This window comes from Hyla sarda, chromosome 4 (genome assembly GCF_029499605.1).
Source record: "Hyla sarda isolate aHylSar1 chromosome 4, aHylSar1.hap1, whole genome shotgun sequence".
Lineage (NCBI taxonomy): Eukaryota > Metazoa > Chordata > Amphibia > Anura > Hylidae > Hyla > Hyla sarda.
Genome location: NC_079192.1, coordinates 354804274 through 354822992, shown reverse-complemented (window position 1 = coordinate 354822992; position 18719 = coordinate 354804274). Strand labels below are relative to the sequence as shown.

General features: G+C 41.5%; 2 protein-coding genes across 13 annotated transcripts in view; one reads left to right on the top strand and one right to left on the bottom strand.

Annotated features, from left to right (window-relative positions):
• The window catches only part of LOC130267215 (voltage-gated potassium channel subunit beta-3-like), a 66650-nt gene extending 65779 nt beyond the window's left edge, over positions 1 to 871 (bottom strand). For 2 of the 4 annotated variants that reach the window (XR_008843100.1, XM_056516622.1), the window contains exon 1: positions 271 to 871. Coding sequence is in view for 3 of the 4 variants with exons in the window: in XM_056516622.1 (XP_056372597.1) it covers positions 271 to 296 (26 nt within the window). In the remaining variant the exon portion in view is untranslated. The remainder of the gene's footprint in view (positions 1 to 270) is intronic. The other 2 variants (XM_056516621.1, XM_056516620.1) reach the window with 2 other exon arrangements.
• SEC24A (SEC24 homolog A, COPII coat complex component) overlaps positions 1 to 18719 on the top strand; it is a 916567-nt gene that overhangs the window by 505682 nt on the left and 392166 nt on the right. For 8 of the 9 annotated variants that reach the window (XM_056516618.1, XM_056516617.1, XM_056516616.1 and 5 more), the window contains 3 exons: positions 2325 to 2402; positions 5092 to 5210; positions 13932 to 13987. In XM_056516618.1, coding sequence (XP_056372593.1) covers positions 2325 to 2402; positions 5092 to 5210; positions 13932 to 13987 — 253 coding nt within the window. The remainder of the gene's footprint in view (positions 1 to 2324; positions 2403 to 5091; positions 5211 to 13931; positions 13988 to 18719) is intronic. The other variant, XM_056516612.1, reaches the window with a different exon arrangement.

Here is an 18719-nt window from a genome sequence, read left to right as displayed (position 1 = left end):
GCCTCTTTATAAATCATTAGTCAGACCACACATGGAGTATTGTATCCATTTTTCGGCACTTGTATATAAGGAGGACATGGCTGAACTGGAGAGGGTGCAGATGAGGACGACTGGGATAATTAATGGTATGGGTGGATAATAGTACCAAGACAGGATATCAAGCTTAAAGGGGAACTAAATCCATAGCCCATTCTTTCCCTCTCACCAACCTATGCATTTTTCTAAATATCATTCATTAGCTATATACAACAGTTTTCAGCTGTCACTTACTTGCAGCAAGTGAGAGAAAAAATCATTTTTTAGATCCACTTTGTCTCCTCAGTGAGAGCAGCCACTCCCATCAAGACAACATCACCTGATCTATGTCTGATTTCTGATTGGGCTAGAGCTCTGGCTGTACAGCCACCCCTCCCCCCCCCCCCTGTGTGAGAGAAAAGCAGTGAAGATTCTTAGTCACAACTGAGCACATAGCTGCTGTTTTTCTTTTGAATATACTGCCATTCAGAACACACAAATATTTATGGCAGGAGGCAAAGTTTAAAAGAAAAGACATGTACAGTGGCCCAGATTTACCAAACTGTGTGAGATAAAAAGTGGAGAGATTTCCCCATATGCAGCCGATCACAGCTCAGCTTTCACTTTACCTCAGCTTGTTAGCTGGTTGCTGTGGGAAAATCCCTCCACTTTTTCTCTCACACAGTTTGATGGTGTGTAAGCAGTGTAAGCAGTTGGCTGGCAGCCATTACACAGACCTGCAATGAATTCTGGGAGTTGTAGTCTCTGTACAGCAAACAAGGAAAAAGTATTTAGGAGACATCAGGGGCCAAAGGAGCTGCCAAAATCAAATAAATAACTACAGGTGACACTGAACAGGTATTGTGGTGGCTTTGGGGCATTTTTATTTTTCTTCCCTGGAGTACCCCTTTAAGGCTATTTAGTTTGGACAATAAAAGGTTTGAGGGGCGATGATCACAATGTACAAATATATGAATAGACCCTATAGAGATCTTTCAAGTTATCTTTTTATACCTAGGCCAGAAACCATGACAAGGGGGTATCCTCTATGTCAGGTATAGGCAACCTTTGGCACTGCAGATGTTTTGGACTACATCTATCATGATGCTGTTTCAGCCAAAATGCTGCCAAAGCTTCATGGGAGATGTAGTCCAAAACATCTGCAGTGCCGAAGGTTGCTTATGCCTGCTCTATGTCTAGAGGAAAGAAGGTTTCACCATGATCACAGACAGAGATTATTTACTGTAAGAGAAGTGAGACTATTGCCACATGATATTGTGATGTCTGACTCAGTAAACAAGTTCAAGGGGGCCTGGATGTTTTTTGGAAAAATATTACATATTATAGATACTAGATTCATGTGGATAGAATGTTGATCCAGGGATTTATTCTGATCGCAATTTTTGGGTCAGGAAGGAATTTTTCCTCTGTCATGGGGCAATTAACATCAGTCGCATGTGGGGTTTTTACCTTCCTCTGGATAAACACAGTAAGGTTCTAGGTTGGACTCGATTAACCCTTGTCTGTATTAGTAACATAGTTTGTAAGGTTAATAAAAACAAACTATTTAACTACGGTACATTGAAAGCTAAGCTCTGATTGGTGCTATGGGCAAAAAATAATAAAAAAATTAGCACTGTCATAAAAAATTTTTTGCATTTGATGTAGCAGGTAAAATAAATAAGATTTGTAATTTACTCCCTGTTATAAAAAAAAAAAAAGGTATTTTTATGTCACTTTCATAGTCATATTTATCTGGCCACTAGGAGTCTCCCTCCTGGTCCAGACTGCATTCCGTCTGCTCATGAGCACATACTTTGGTCGTTTGCTGGACTGGCAGGATACCAAATTCAGAAAGTGTGGTCTGGCCGTAGGCAATGAGTAGCACTCACTCTCTGCCTGTGTGTGAAACAGTGAGTGCTATTCACTGCTTATGGCCAGACCGCACTTCCTGAGTTTGGTCTCCTGCCAAAGTATGTGCTTTTTAGCAGACAGAATGCAGTCTGGACCAAAAGGGAGACTCCTAGTGGCCAGACTTATAAGACAAAGAAAGTGACATGAAAAGACAGTTAGGAGTAATTTACAAATATTATTTATTTTAGCTGCTGTATCATATACAAAATTTTTTTTATGGCAGTGCCCATTTCAATCTCCTTTTACATCCAGTTCACCCTATTATACTGCACCATTGATCCATAGGCAGAAAAAAACATGATAGAAGCAAATGTTTGTTGTCTTATGGTAAAAATGCATGCTTGACTTATTATATATGGCAATAACGATAAATCCTTTTATTTGTATTTATTTAGGCCCCTTTTGAACCCTGTTAGTGAGTTCACCATGACCACTTCCTCTGGCAGAGAGTTCCACAGTCTTCCACTAATACAGTAAATAATCCCCTGTGCTTGTTCAGAAACCTATATATATATTTTTTTTTTTACCTCTAGACTGAGAGAATGCCCATTTGTTACAATCTAGAGCAGTGGTCTCCAACCTGCAGACCTCCAGATGTTGCAAAACTACAACTCCCAGCATGCCGGACAGCAAATGGCTGTCTGTGCATGCTGTTAGTTGTAGTTTTGCAACATCTTGAGGTCCCCAGGTTAAAGACCAGTGATCTAGAGTATAAACAGATCATTGGAGAGACCTTTGTATTGACCTATGTGTATACATTGGGGACATTCATCAAGACCTGTGCTGAGGAAAGGTCAACCAATCAGATTGCTTTTCTTTTGAAAAAGACAATCTGATTGGTTGCTATGGGCAGCTGGTTAACTCTACCTCAGCATAGGTCTTGACGAATCTCCCCCATAGTCATTAGGTCACCCCTCAGCAGTATTTTATTTATTTATTTTTTCCTCCTCAACTAAATAACCACAAATTTGATATTTCTGGATATAGTAGTGTTACCATTTAATTTATTACTGTAGTTGCCTTTCTTTGAACCTGCCTGAGCTCCACTATGTCTTCTATACTGGGGTCCAAAACTGTACACAATATTTACCCTAAGGCCCTATTTACACGGCAGAATTTCCGCTCATCTGCCCCAATTCCGCTTTTGAGGATTTTGTGCTGAATTAATGTGGAAATTCTGCAGAAGTGTGAAAGGGAGTGTGGACTCCTATAGAAGTGTATTCGGCTTTCATTTGAAGTGGAATTCCGCTTGAGGAATTTCTGCCGTGTGAATAGGGCCTTACTCTAACGGTAACGGTAGATGACCTGCCACCACAGGGCACGAAACCTAAGGGAAATTAAAAAAAGGGACACACTTCTCTGCATCTCAGTTCAACTTTCCTGCCCAATGGGTAGAAAGCCTGGGAAGTTGTTTCCCTAAGTAATCCATCTTTTATATGTAGTCTGTAATTTGTACATTGATAAAACTATTTTGTTGTCATATGCACCTGTGCCCCTTTTGATTCATCCTGTGAACATTTTTGCTGTGGCTTTATCTAATTGACACTGGTTCTTCAGTTAAAGGATATAGGTACCTTTCTCCTGGCTTTTTGTTATTATGATGGTTATTATTATTATTCTGAGTGGTCATTTTTTGTGTTATGATCTGTAGTTTTTATCAGTACCATTATTGTGTAAATGTATCTTTTTAACTCCATATTGAGGGGACTATTACATGCAGGGCGTAGCTGGAAACCCAGATTACCCTCTTACCCAGCCTCGGCCACACAGATATTAGTGACTACAGCAATGAGGAAAAATACACAATTATTTAAGTGAACAACTGGCTTATTTTAGAATAAGCAGCCCATTTTGTTTTAGTCAGGGTCCGACTGCTGGGTTGGTTCAAGTGGCTCTCCAGCTGTTGCAAAGCTACAACTCACATCTTGCCTGGAAAGCCTCATCCATAATCACTGCAGAAATTACAAGTGACTACAGCAGTGATGGCCAATTCTCTAACTCTTACTCCTCCTAGAGGATCTCAGGGCGCTGCCAGTAAAAACTGTCAACTAAAATACTTTTTAATGGTATTAAAACACCTGTCTGGCTTCTTCCTGGAGCGTATGAGGAAGGAACAGCAACCTGTTTTTTGTGTTTTTTTCTTAAGCATTACTATGAATTGTGCCAGAAATTGCACAACATGTACAGGTGAGTCAGCCCTTGACTTTCACCTGTTGTATTATTTTTTAGGAATATTTTACACAAGGGAGTGCTTTTTTTAGTGTGTGTTATTCTACAGCAGTGATGGGACAGTCAGAATACACAATGATATCAGTGACCTTAGTGATGTCTTCTGTTGTCTTTTGTCTTCATCTTTTCCAGCTTCCAGCTACATCTTCCTCTGTAGAGTCTGACACCCATACATCATAGGTTCCTTTGATTTGTCAGCAGATCCTCATCCTCTATATAAAGGCCAAGGTCCAAGGCAGAGGAGATCATAGTGCTGGTGACCGCAGGGGAGGCTGCGGCCTGTGGGCCACCCTGGTTATGAGGCCTGGTTGCAATGGCGACCTCTATATCTACGCCACTGATTAGATGCAGGTTTTTTGCTAACACTGTTAAAATGCAATGCCATAGCATAGCTGTGACCAATGTTATCAGTGCTCTGCTTATACAGCTTGTTGAGGCATACTGTATAAGATCCACATGATTGCGCTGTGGATTAGCCACCTGAGCTAACTGGTACATGCATTTTAAGATTTTAGATGCTGCATTTAAAGGGTTTATGCCAGATATCCGTGTGCTAGCTGATGTTTTAGCATTGAGTCCAGGATGCTGATAGCAGCCGGTACTAATTAGGTATGAAGTACACTCAACTTGTTAGTGCTTCATACATCTCAACCGCAACCAGGGTGTACCTGCATGCCCTGTGTTAAGGAGTTAGAGAGTAACTAGAACTAACAGATACTTAACCTATTACATAGTAAAAGACAGCAGGGAATTTATGCAATAGTATTATTTAGAAAGTTAAAATTAAACTTTGGGGGCATGCAAAGGCCCCACAAGTGACCAGAATCTATTTAGTTTTTGTTTTCACATGAAATTACACTAAAAGCTTTTAGAAGCTAAATTAATTACTCAAACTATCAGTAGCTCTTATAAACACTATTCCTTTACACACAGGCTTCCTGGCAATACAAGGACGAAGATAGGTTTTGTCACATATGACAGCACAATACATTTCTACAGCTTACAAGAAGGATTGTCTCAGCCACAAATGTTAGTGGTGTCAGATATAGATGGTAAGTACGTTAGTGTAAATTGCATATTTGATTATATAGGGACGGGTGTGCATCACTGTGCAGGCCCAGAAGTTGAAGAGTAGTGACGTTGGCCATGCCTAAGTAAGTTTGGTTAGAGCAATGTTTCCCAAACTCGATCCTCAAGTACCCCCAACAGGTCATGTTTTCAGGTTTTCTTTAGTCTTCACAGGTGATATAATTGTAGTGATACCTAATGCACTGACCATAATTATATCACCTGTGAAAGACTAAGAAAATCCTGAAAATGTGACCTGTTTGGGGGGGGAGGGGGTCTTGAGGATCGCGCTTGAGAAACACTGGGTTAGAGTCTTAATAAATATAGAAAGTAGACAAGCACACTCACCACTTTGGTTGCTTCATCTGTGCTTTTATTTATATGAGGAGGGAGGTGTTCAGGGGCTACGGAACCGGCTCACGCTACAAGCACTTCATAAGGCCCCTTACTACGTAACAGGTAAGAAGGTGTGTTTAAAAATGCCTCCACCGGAAGGGGTAACCATGGCAACATGTATACACAGAGACATAAATCAGGTACACCTGGTGTGAAAAAAACAAAGGAACATGTTAAAATCAATCAAAATAGAACATAATTTTTAAACACAACTGAACGACCTCAGGAGAAACACAGGATATGTATCTTGAGTGTTCTGGATTATGCATCCAAATACAATACAAAGGATGTACTCCACTAATTTACTGTAAAAGCGCACTCAACTCCTTGCGGTTGTTCAGACCTAGCGGTCCTGTTGCGTTTAAATGTGCAATCCAGAACGCCTCTTTACGTAGTAATTGTAAATCCTTATCTCCGAACTTGACTGACTTTTCTACCCTCTCTAGGGCTTCTAATTTAAGGGTGTCTGGGAGACCTCTGTGCATGTCGTGCATATGACAAAAAATCTGGAGGCTCTTACACCTGTCCTCAAAGATCGGAGATGTTCTCTCACTCGGTGAAACAGGGATCTTATTGTTTTGCCTGTATAAAAGAAACTGCAACCACAAAGAAGGGCATAAACTGTATGGGGGGAGTGGCATGTAGCGAAGTGTTTGATTTTAATGGTGTGTTCACCTAGCTTAATTAGATCACTGTTCAGATTGAACTTGCAAAAAAGAACATGTCCCACAGGAAAAATTACTGTGGGGTCTCAAGCTTTCCAGACAGTTCTCACTTGTATTCACAGGAGTTTGTTTTGAATATGATATATTTTTTTTTTATACAATTCTGTAGGGTCCTGTTACGTTTATAAGTAATTATAGGTTTACATCCTGTAAATTCTTTTTGGTCTTCATCTCTTTCTACCATAAACCAATTATTATAAATTGCTTGTTTGATTTTGTTTTCATTGGACTGTTTTGAAAGGATAAAATACATCTAGTGGGTTATTTTTTCTTAGATTTTTTAAAACATTTCCCTTCTCATTAAGTTGTCAGCTCTTGATCTAGCTTGATCTATAACTTTCTGGGGGTACCCTCGTTGTAAATGGAGTGCTAACTCTGATGTCTGTTGCTGGAAAACCTCTGGATTATTATTAATACTTTTAAGGTGGATAAATTGACTATAGGGGATGCTATTTTTGGTCTGAACAGGGTGTGAAGAGTCCTAGTGTAGAAGAGAATTCTTTGCAATTGACTTTCTAAATCCTGATGTCACGATTTGATCGGCAGCAATTTCCATCTTCAAATCCAGGAACTCCAACGATCTACCCCCAAAATTAGATGTAAACTTCCTATTAACATTATTCTCATTATTTAGATAGGATACAAAAGTTTCAAATTGGTCCCTGGCACCTTTCCAGACGATAAGAATATCATCCACATACCTGTGATAGGATTTAATATGTCGGCTGAAGGGATTACTGGGTGTGAAGATGTAATCACTTTCAAAAATTGCCAAAAAATATTGGCGTAACTACATGAGAATACATCGACGTGCCTCTTAATTGTTTAAACCACCTCTCTAAATAAGTGAAGTGGATGTTCTCCAAAATAAATTTTATGAAATCAGTAACAAAATCTCAAAGTCGAGGGATTTATTTGTAGAGGTCAGAAACCGACGGAGAGCATGTATACCTGCATCATGGGGGATGCGGGTATACAGGCTCTCAACGTCGATAGATGTGAGTGCGTACCCTTCTTGCTAATGGAAATTGTCCAAGAACCCCAGCAGATCACCTGTGTCTTTTAAATAAGACGGGATATACGGAAGAAGTGGAGATAACCAGTCAATATAACTGGAAAAGTACGCTGTAGGGGAATCAATCCCCGAAACAATTGGGCGACCCGGGGAGGAGTTATTTGCTTGTGTACCTTTGGCAAAATGTACCAGTATGGTCTGCATGGGTTCCTGGGCAAGAGGCATTCTGCAGTTTTTATCTTAAAGGGGTTATCCAGGAAAAAACTTTTTTTTATATATCAACTGGCTCCAGAAAGTTAAACAGGTTTGTAATTTACTTCTATAAAAAATATTAATCCTTTCAGTACTTATGAGCTTCTGAAGTTGAGTTGTTCTTTTCTGTCTAAGTGCTCTCTGATGACACGTGTCTCGGGAACCGCCCAGTTTAGAAGCAAATCCCCATAGCATACCTCTTCTACTCTGTGCAGTTCCTGAGACAAGCAGAGATGTCAGCACAGAGCACTGTTGCCAGACAGAAAACAACAACTTAACTTCAGCAGCTGATAATTATTGAAAGGAAGATTTTTTAATAGAAGTAATTTACAAATCTATTTAACTTTCTGGAGCCAGTTGATATATATATATATATATATATATATATATATATAAAGTTTTTTTTCTGGAATACCCCTTAAGGACTCAGCCCATTTTGGCCTTAAGGACTCAGACAATTTAATTTTTACGTTTTCATTTTTTCCTCCTCGCCTTCTAAAAATCATAACTCTTTTATATTTTCATCCACAGACTAGTATGAGGGCTTGTTTTTTGCGCGACCAGTTGTCCTTTGTAATGACATCACTCATTATATCATAAAATGTATGGCGCAACCAAAAAACACTATTTTTGTGGGGAAATTAAAACGAAAAACGCAATTTTGCTAATTTTGGAAGGTTTTGTTTTCACGCCGTACAATTTCTGGTAAAAATGACGTGTGTTCTTTATTCTGAGGGTCAATACGATTAAAATGATACCCATTATTATATACTTTTATATTATTGTTGCGCTTAAAAAAAATCACAAACTTTTTAACCAAATTAGTACGTTTATAATCCCTTTATTTTGATGACCTCTAACTTTTTTATTTTTCCGTATAAGCGGCGGTATGGGGGCTCATTTTTTGCGCCATGATCTGTACTTTTTTTTGATACCACATTTGCATAAAAAAAACTTTTAACACATTTTGTATAATTTTTTTTTTTTATAAAATGTATTAAAAAAGTAGGAATTTTGGACTTTTAAAAATTTTTTTCGTTCACGCCGTTCACCGTACGGGATCATTAAAATTTTATTTTAATAGTTCGGACATTTACGCACGCGGCGATACCAAATATGTCTATAAAAAATGTTTTTTACGCTTTTTGGGGGTAAAATAGGAAAAAACGGACGTTTTACTTTTTTATTGGGGGAGGGGATTTTTCACTTTTTTTTTACTTTTACTTTTACATTTTTTTACATTTTTTTTTACACTTGAATAGTCCCCATAGGGGACTATTCATAGCAATACCATGATTGCTAATACTGATCTGTTCTATGTATAGGACATAGAACAGATCAGTATTATCGGTCATCTCCTGCTCTGGTCTGCTCGATCACAGACCAGAGCAGGAGACGCCGGGAGCCGCACGGAGGAAGGTGAGGGGACCTCCGTGCGGCGTTATGAATGATCGGATCCCCGCAGCAGCACTGCGGGCGATCCGATCGTTCATTTTAATCGCGAACTGCCGCAGATGCCGGGATCTGTATTGATCCCGGCACCTGAGGGGTTAATGGCGGACGCCCGCGAGATCGCGGGCGTCGGCCATTGCCGGCGGGTCCCTGGCTGCGATTAGCAGCCGGGATCAGCCGCGCATGACACGGGCATCGCTCCGATGCCCGCGGTTATGCTTAGGACGTAAATGTACGTCCTGGTGCGTTAAGTACCACCTCACCAGGACGTACATTTACGTCCTGCGTCCTTAAGGGGTTAAGGATATTAAGCTGTGTATATTTGTTGAGTAGTGTCCTGAGCCTTTCCAGGGTTTTAGCTGTGGGATCTTTGGACAGGGGTTAATATACCAGGGTATCACTTACCTGTAACATAACCTCTTTATGGTAACCCTCCTTCCACCAAACCACAACCAAACCACCCTTATCAGCTTTAGATATAACAATACCACTCCCATTGAGAAGCTCATGAAGAGCCTTCTTCTCATTGTAAGGGAGGTCCGGCTGTATTGAGGGGTAGATCTGTGCTTTGACTTCTCTACATACTGCCCTATAAAACAGATCAATTGCACTACCCGCTGTGATCGGGGGGTTAAAGCGTGAGGGATTACCTCATGTAAAAGAATCAGTGATTATGTTAGCATGCAGTTCGGCTTGTGTATGCTTGACAATATCGATGTCATCAGCTAACCCTGCTAGATCTCGAATAAGCTTGTTATCTTGTTCACTAAATTCCTGTACAATATTAAACCCAAGAGGACCTATTACACATTTTTGTTCACACTCCATCTCAATCTGCTTTAATGAATCTTTATTCGTATGGACACAAGAAAAATTTTTTTTAGACTAAGCTTTCTTCCTGCCTTAAAGAAATCAATTTCAAAAAGAGTATAATTAAAATTTTCGGTGAGGCCAAAATTCAGGCCCCTACTCAGGGCTGCCAAACAATCATGAGTCAAGTTAATGTCTGTCAAGTTAGTGACTATATTGTCCGATATTATTGATGCCACAAGTGATGCTTTTTCTCTTTCTCCCTGGATTCTTCACTGGGGCTGCATTTCTTTCGGTGCTCTCTTCTGATTGATTTCCTAAAGGGGTATTCCCTGATGAAGCTGGGTGCAGAGTTGATTTTCCCAGGTTAGGGTCGTCAGATCCGCTTGACTCTGATTTAGTTGTTAAATAATCGGAGGTTTTCTTCTTACGATTCTTATTGGGTCCCGGCCGTCTGTGAAATTGTTTTTGTGATCGATATTTATTATGGTTTTTATGGTTATTAAGTGAAAACCTGGGCTGACTCAGTCATTCTTGTCCAGGATGAATTTATCCTTCTTAGTATCTTTAATAATGGTCTGAAGATGAGTTAACTTTTTCTCTAGATTTTTCGTGAAGCTGTCAAATTGATCAGCTGACAGACGGCTTCTCAGTTCGCATTTTGCTCGACAAAGGTCAGCAGTCACCTTTTCATATTCCATTTTATTCTTATTGAGTACAAGTTCTTGTAACTGAAGTGAATGCCTGAAGTGAGTTCACGGTCCAAAATAGGCTAATCTCCTTGTCTGCGAGTGAAGAGATTTTGAATTCCAGGGACTTGATACTCATCACCAGGAGCATATCCTGTGTTTCACATGACGTGAAGAACACCTCCGTGTCCGTCCTCCCTGCACCAACTGCTGTGTCTAAGGTAGAAGGATTAATATCCATATCCATATTGTATGGTGTGACTAACTGTAAGCGTGCTCTAGGTGAGAAAGGTTTCAGCCTTACGAACAATATTGCAAAAAGAGAAAGACCTGGCACTGCTAGTTCACACACCTAATAGGATGCCTTCAATAAGACACAATGTTGCAGCTGCTCTGTGAATGCACTGGTGGTGGCGGTGCTAAACTTGTAATAGATGCAGTTCAATGTACATATAGGTAGTATAGAAAGTAGACAAGCGCACTCACCACGTTGGTTGCTTCATCTGTGCTTTTATACATATGAATACAGAGACATGGGTGCAGGGGGATGGCAGTGGAGGGAGGTGTTCAAAAGGCCGAGGTGATCTGCTGAGGTTCCTGGACAATTTCCATTGGCAGGAAGGGTACGCACTCACATCTATCGATGTTGAGAGCCTGTATACCCGCATCTCCCATGATTCGGGTATACAAGCTCTCCGTCGGTTTCTTACCTCTACAGATAAATCCCCCGACTTTATAGATTTTGTTACTGATTCCGTAAGATTTATTTTGTAGAACAACCACTTCACTTATTTAGAGATGTGGTTTAAACAATTAAGAGGCATGGCGTTGGGTACGCCCATCTCATGTACTTACGCCAATATTTTTGGGCAATTTTTGAAAGTGAATACATCTTCACACCCAGGAATCCCTTCAGCCGACATATTAAATCCTATCACAGGTACGTGGATGATATTCTTATCGTCTGGAAAGGTGCCAGGGACCAATTTGAAACTTTTGTATCCTATATATAATGAGAATAATGTTAATATGAAGTTTACATCTAATTTTGGGTGTAGATCGTTGGAGCTCCTGGATGTGAAGATGGACATTGCTGCCGATCAAATCGTGACATCAGGATTTAGAAAGTCAATTGCAAAGAATTCTCTTATACACTATGACTCTTCACATCCCTTTCAGACCAAAAATAGCATCCCCCATAGTCAATTTATCCACCTTAAACTTATTAATAGTAATCCAGAGGTTTTCCAGCAACAGACATCAGAGTTAGCAGGATGCCTTTTACAACAAGGGTACCCCCAGAAAGTTATAGATTAAGCTAAATCGAGAGCTGAGAACTTAATGAGAAGCGAATTGTTTAAAAAATCTCATAAGAAAAAACAACCCACCAGATGTATTTTTTCCTTTCAAAACAGTCCGATGCATGACAAAATCAAACAAGCAATTTATAATAATTGGTTTATGGTATGAAGACCTAAAAGAATTTACAGGACGTAAACCTATAATTACTTATAAACGTAACAGGACCCTACAGAATTGTATTAAAAAGAAACAAACTCCTGTGAATACAAGTGAGAACTGGCTAGAAAGCTTGAAACCCCACAGTATTTTTTCTGTGGGACATGTTCTTTTTGCAAGTTCAATCTGAACAGTGATGTAATTATGCTAGGTGAACACACCATTAAAATCAAACACTTTGCTACATGCCGCTCCACCCATACAGTTTATGCCTTTGTTTGTGGTTGCGGTTTCTTTTATATAGGCAAAACAATAAGACCCCTGCTTCACTGAGCGAGAGAACAACTCCGATCTTTGAGGACAGGTGTAGGAGCCTCCAGATTTTTTTGTCATATTCACGACATGCACGGAGGTCTCCCAGACACCCTTAAATTAGGAGCCCTAGAGAGGGTAGAAAAGTCAGTCAAGTTCGGAGATAAGGATTTACAATTATTACGTAAAGAGTGGTTCTGGATTGCACATTTAAACGCAACAGGATCGCTAGGTCTGAACAACCACAACGAGTTGAGTGCGTTTTTACAGTAAATTAGTGGAGTACATGCTTTGTATTGTATTTGGATGCATAATACAGAACACTCAAGATACATATCCTGTGTTTCTCCTGAGGTAGTTTAGTTGTGTTTAAAAATTATGTTCTATTTTGATTTATTTTAACATGTTCCCTTGTTTTTTCACACCGGGTGTACCTGATTTATGTCTCTGTGTATACATGTTGCCTTGGTTACCCCTTTCGGTGGAGGCATTTTTAAACACCCCTACTTACCTATTACGTAGTAAGGGGCCTTATGAAGCGTTTGTAGCGCGAGACGGTTCCGTGGCCTGTGAACACCTCCCTGTGAACACCTCCCTCCACTGCCAAAATCTTACGGAATCAGTAACAAAATCTATAAAGTCGGGGGATTTATCTGTAGAGGTCAGAAACAGACGGAGAGCCTGTATACCCACATCATGGGGGATGCGGGTATTCAGGCTCTCAACGTCGATAGATGTGAGTGCGTACCCTTCCTGCCAATAGAAATTGTCCAGGAACTCCAGCAGATCACCCAGGCCTTTTGAACACCTCCCTCCACTGCCGTCCCCCTGCATCTGTGTCTCTGTATTCATATGAATAAAAGCACAGATGAAGCAACCAACGTGGTGAGTGCACTTGTCTACTTTCTATACTACCTATATGTACATTGAACTGCATCTATTACAAGTTTAGCATCGCCACCACCAGTGCATTCACAGAGCAGCTGCAACATTGTGTCCCATTGAAGGTGTCCTATTAGGTGTGTGAAGTAGCAGTGCCAGGTCTTTCTCTTTTTGCAATATTGTCTTAATAAATAATAAATGTGATTACAGTCCAGGCAAGGTGACTATTTCGGAAAGCCACTCACCCCAATGACTACTTTAGGCTAATTTACATACGACGCAGAATTTTTTTTTTACTTGTTTTGTCCACTTTCTCTGTTTAACCCAGGACATCCTCAAATTATAGGGAACATATTCTTCTAATGTTTACTATGTTAATGATGATTATGTAGGGTTTAACCTGGTGATATGTTCCATTTAAGAGAGTGGAAGGGGTAAACTAACATGTACTGGGGTTTGTTTGTAGTTAGCTTGTGCAACTAGAGGCTCGTATGTCTGTATAGGAGGAATTATTGCATTTTGCACTGGAACAATAAAATGTGATTGCAAAATGACCTCTAACACACTGTGTAATGCTATCTGAATAAAAGAGAATAATAAAGCATATTTTACTTTAAAAGATGACTGATCCATCAGGTATACATAAACCATGTGCTTGAACAGCTGTAAAACTGTGTATATAATGTGTGATTAAATATTTTTGTCTGTTTGCAGATGTTTTTATCCCAATGCCTGAGAACCTGTTGGTAAATTTAAATGACTGCAAAGAGGTATGGAATATCATGAAATCTTTTATCTTTACATACAATGTATTCGGAAAACTAAAATGTTGCTTTAAAGTAAGTAATTTGACTCTGTACTTAGTTGATGCACCTTTGGCAGAGATTACAGCCTCCAGCCGCCTTTGGTATGATGCCACGTGGTTTTCAAACCTGCATTTGGGGATTTTCTGCCATTCTTCTCTGCAAATCCTCTCAATCTTTTAGGCTGAATGAGGGATTGTCAGAGGACAGCCATTTTCAGGTCGCTCTAGGGAAGTTAAATTGGGTTCAAGTCAGAGCACTGGCTGGGCCACTCAAGGACATTTACAGAGTTGTCCCTAAAGCCACTCCTGTGTAACCTTGGCTGTGTGCTTAGGTTCATTTTCATGTTGGAAAGTGAATCTTCTTATTCATAGTATCATAGTTCTTAAGGTTGAAAAAGACCAGAGTTCATAAAGTTCAACCTATAAATGGTTATTATGCAAGATCACCAGCATAAGCTCCTAGCTCCCCTCACCACTCCCAGTCAGTCCCCAGCAGTCTGCTATTGGTCTCCTACTGCCAGCTCCCAGTTGGTAGCTCAATGGAAAGATCCTGGTTTCCCGGTTAGCTTAAAGACTGATTCCAATTTGCCTCGGATTTCACCGCATGAGAGAGATTGTGGAAAGCATTGCCATGGCTATCAGGGACACCTTCCACTTTCAGGACGCTAAGACTTCAGTAGACTGGAAGTCTCCTTCCACAGCTCTTGTTGGCCTACCAAGGTTTTCAAGCCTCACTTCCAGTTCAGTGAGCTTCTGGATGCAGCATGGAACCTTCTGATAAATGCTTTCATTTTTGTAAGAGTTAGAATCCAGATCCTTAGCAAATTGAAAGAGGGTTTTTGAAGTGGACACTTGGTGGACCTCTGATGACCTGCCTGTTGCAGGCTACTACTCTTCCTCTGGCGACAGTGCCTCCCTTAAAAACCCTTCTTACAAGCATATTGACTTCAAGTCTGCTTTTAAGGATGCCGCCTCAGCTCTGCTTCCGTCCTTTTGCTTTCTGACTGGGAAACACAGCTTTTTCAGGGGATTACATCAAAACTTCTCCTGATAATTTGGGGAACCTTGCCCTATAGAGCACCAACACAGATGACTACCTCTCCACTGCATTTCTGGAGTTCACCCGGTGCTCCTCTACAGTGGGTGGCAGCATGCTCATTATGCCTCCCTGCACTATCCTACTGGTCTCCTTTTTCGAGGTGAGTGCCTGTTTGACAAACCGCTGGACAAGATTATTTTTAAAGGGGTACTCCTTTGGAAGACAACTGTCTTCAAATCAACTGGTGCCAGAAAGTTAAACAGATTTGTGAATTACTTATATTTAAAAATCTTTACCGTTCCAGTACTTATCAGCTACTGTATACTACAGAGAAAGTTGTTTAGTTCTTTCTAGACTGACCACATTACTCTTTGCTGACACCTTTTGGCTGTGTCAGGAACTGTCCGAAGTATAAGCAAATCCACATAGCAAACCTCTCATGCTCTGGACAGTTCCTATTGCTCTCTTCATCTCTCCACTGTTTTATTCTCTCACTTCGGGTGCATCACTTTCTTCTGTGTTGGCTATAGGGATGTTTTTTCCTGACTATTAATCAGCAGGTCTTGGTGATTGACACAGGCCTTCTCAGCTGGTGGATATCCTTTGCGACTGGAAAGCCCTCTATCTCATCAATGTATTGAAGTCCCAGACTATCTTTCTCTGCCTTAGTCTCTGGCAGTCTCTCCTGCTCAGTCTTCCTGTTTGCAACCAGACTGACAATGCTATGGTGGAAACGTACCTCAACCACCAAGGTGACACGCACAGCACATTGGTAGAAGTGTTGAAGATTCTGGCCTGGGCGGGACTTCATGTTCGCTCTATCTCCACATCCCACATCCCTGCATTAGAAAACTGGGAAGCAGATTATCTGAACCACATGATGACCGATTGCTTCACCTAGAGGTCTTTATTCAGTTATGTGACCCCTGGGCGACTCCAAATGTGGACCTGATGGAGTCCTGGCTGAACCGCAAAGTTCCTCGGTTTGTCTCCATGGCCTGAGACCTTCTTGCAGAGGACTCTGGTAATTCTGTGGTCCAGCTTCCCCTTTCCTCTTCTTTCCAGGATTGTGCACAGGAAAGTGGAGGGTGTTTCAGTTGTTTCAGCCGGATTGGCACAGGTGTGTGTGTTATGTGGTCATGGTCAATCTCGTTGCAGACATCCCCATGTGTCTTTCAGACTGTCTTGATCTCCTCTTTCAAGGTCCTCTATACAACCTGAATTATCTTCCAATACACTTCTGCTACTAGACATTTTATAACCTATTCAAAGGGGACACCGTGTGATCTCGGAGCAGACAACCCAGCATTATGAACATTTATGTTCAGAAAGCTGGCCTCGGGAGACCCTTTTTTCGATGCCACACCCCCACTATTCATGTCAATTAGGGCTGCACGATATGGGGAAAATGTGCAATTGCGATTTTGGGCCTAAAACTTGCGATTTCGATATGTGATGCGATATAAAAAAAAAATTGTGAAATCGCCCCATTTCATGTCCAATCGCTCCCATTTTATGCCCACCGCCCATTTCACATCTCCTTACCCCCACCTCTGTCAGATTCTTTCCCCCCCCCCCGTCACATTCTCCTCCCCCTTGTCACATTCTTGTACTGCAGCAATACACGGTTTCCCGGGCGGTTTTAAAATCTTCTGCGGGAAACCTAGGGTGTTTTCTGCTGAAAAAGACCTTTCCCCATCAGCCAATCACTGGCTTAACACATGACACCACTGCAGCCAGTGGTGTCCTACTAGTTGAATGGTGAAGAGAGGACACCCCGGACCGCACGGAGGGGGAACAGTGTCTGCAGGGACAGGGAGTAGATGAGCAGAAGTTTTATTTTTTATTTTTCTCCCTGCGCCCTTTTACTTAGCTCAGTGTTTTTTTATCAGGGTTCCTTCAACTGTTGTGAAACTACTACTCCCAGCATGCGCAGACAGCCTTTGCCGGTCCAGGCATGCTGAGAATTGTAGTTTTGCAACAACTGGAGGCACCCTGGTTGGGAAACACTGACCTTTAGTACTGTATTTATCAGTGTATAGCACACAATGGCGTATAACATACACACACCCGTTTTAACAGGGAAATTTAAGTAAAAAAAATAAATGTAATATAAATTACTTGGACTAAATGCCACATCATCCCCCCAACTTTGATTTCTTCTGCACCTCAGTTTGGTCCCGTCCCCTCCAGTGTCACATCATTCCTCCCCATTTATCAGTCCCAGTGCCACATTTACCCCTCTCATCGCCTCCCCCCCCCATGTCTCATAATTTCCCCCTGTGTCATCATCCCCCCCATCATGTTCCTCCTATACCATTCTTCCCATGCTTCATCATTCCCCCCTTTTCCCCTGCTTTTTATATATATATTTTTTTATTTTCCCTACCTCCCCCTCCATCACTCCCCCCTGCTATTTATATATATTTTTTATTTTCCCTACCTCCCCCCTCTCTCATCACTTCCCCCCCCCTGCTTTTTATATATATATTTTTTATTTTCCCTACCTCCCCCCTCCCTCATCATTCCCCTTTTTCCCCTGCTTTTTATATTTTTTATTTTCCGTACCTCCTCTCTCCCTCATCACTTGCCCCTTTTCCCCTGCTTTTTATATATTTTTTAATTTCCTTACTTGGCTGCGCCTCGGCAGGCCAGGTCAGGCGACGGGTCTTGCGGGCTGTGTGGTCAGTGAAACAGATGAGTGACGTCATCCGCCGGCTTCTCTGTGCGGCATCAGCGACGTCACTTTTCATTTCCTGCCGTCGCTGCACTCCAAACTTTGACTTGCGGCGGCTGCAGGAAATGAAAAGTGACGTCACTGATGCCGCGCAGAGGAGCCGGGAGAGGACGTCCTTCATCTGCTTCAAGAATGGGGGAATGATGATTTAAAGTGGCCGCGGCCGGGCTGCAAATACTTCACAACCTCTACTGCGGCCGCTTTAAATCGGTGAACAGAAGATTTATCGGCATATAACACGCAGGCAGGGGTTGGTTTCATACGCCGATAAATACGGGTATTTACATTTTTTTTTTTCCTGCTGTGGCCAGCCCGAGCAGATAATCGCATGTTTTCCCGGGTGGGCGCATCGCTATATCGCAAAGCAAAAATCGCAATTCGATTGCTTTTGCGATATATCGTGCAGCCCTAATGTCTATGAGATGGGTCGTAACAAGCGACCACATCCATCACGCCCCCTCCCATAGACATGAATATAGGGGGCATGGAGTGACGTCATGACTGTGGCCCCCACAGTTATAAAGGCCTGCAGCTTCTCAGCCCTAGTCATCCAGACCATGCTCCCCGCCCGTAAGCCTTCTTCATCCAGGATATATCACCGTACCTGTTGGGCTTACTTCCGGTTGTGTGAGGACCGTGGCCTTTCTCCTACATTTTGTTTTCCTTGCTGGAGCTTACATTTCTGCAGATGGGACTAGAAGTGTGTCAGTTCTCTCATGGGGCAGGTTTCAATGCTCTCTCATGCAGGATGTTGCCCATGAGGTTTCTTCCTATCATTCTCCCACTCTGGCCTAGGACCTTAAGTTGATGCTGAATCCTTGCAGAGTCCTCCCTTTGAACCGCTCAATTATGTTACTCTCCTAGAAAGTGGCTTTCCTCGTTGTGATCTCTTCGATCTGATGAGTCTTGGAACTGGCGGCT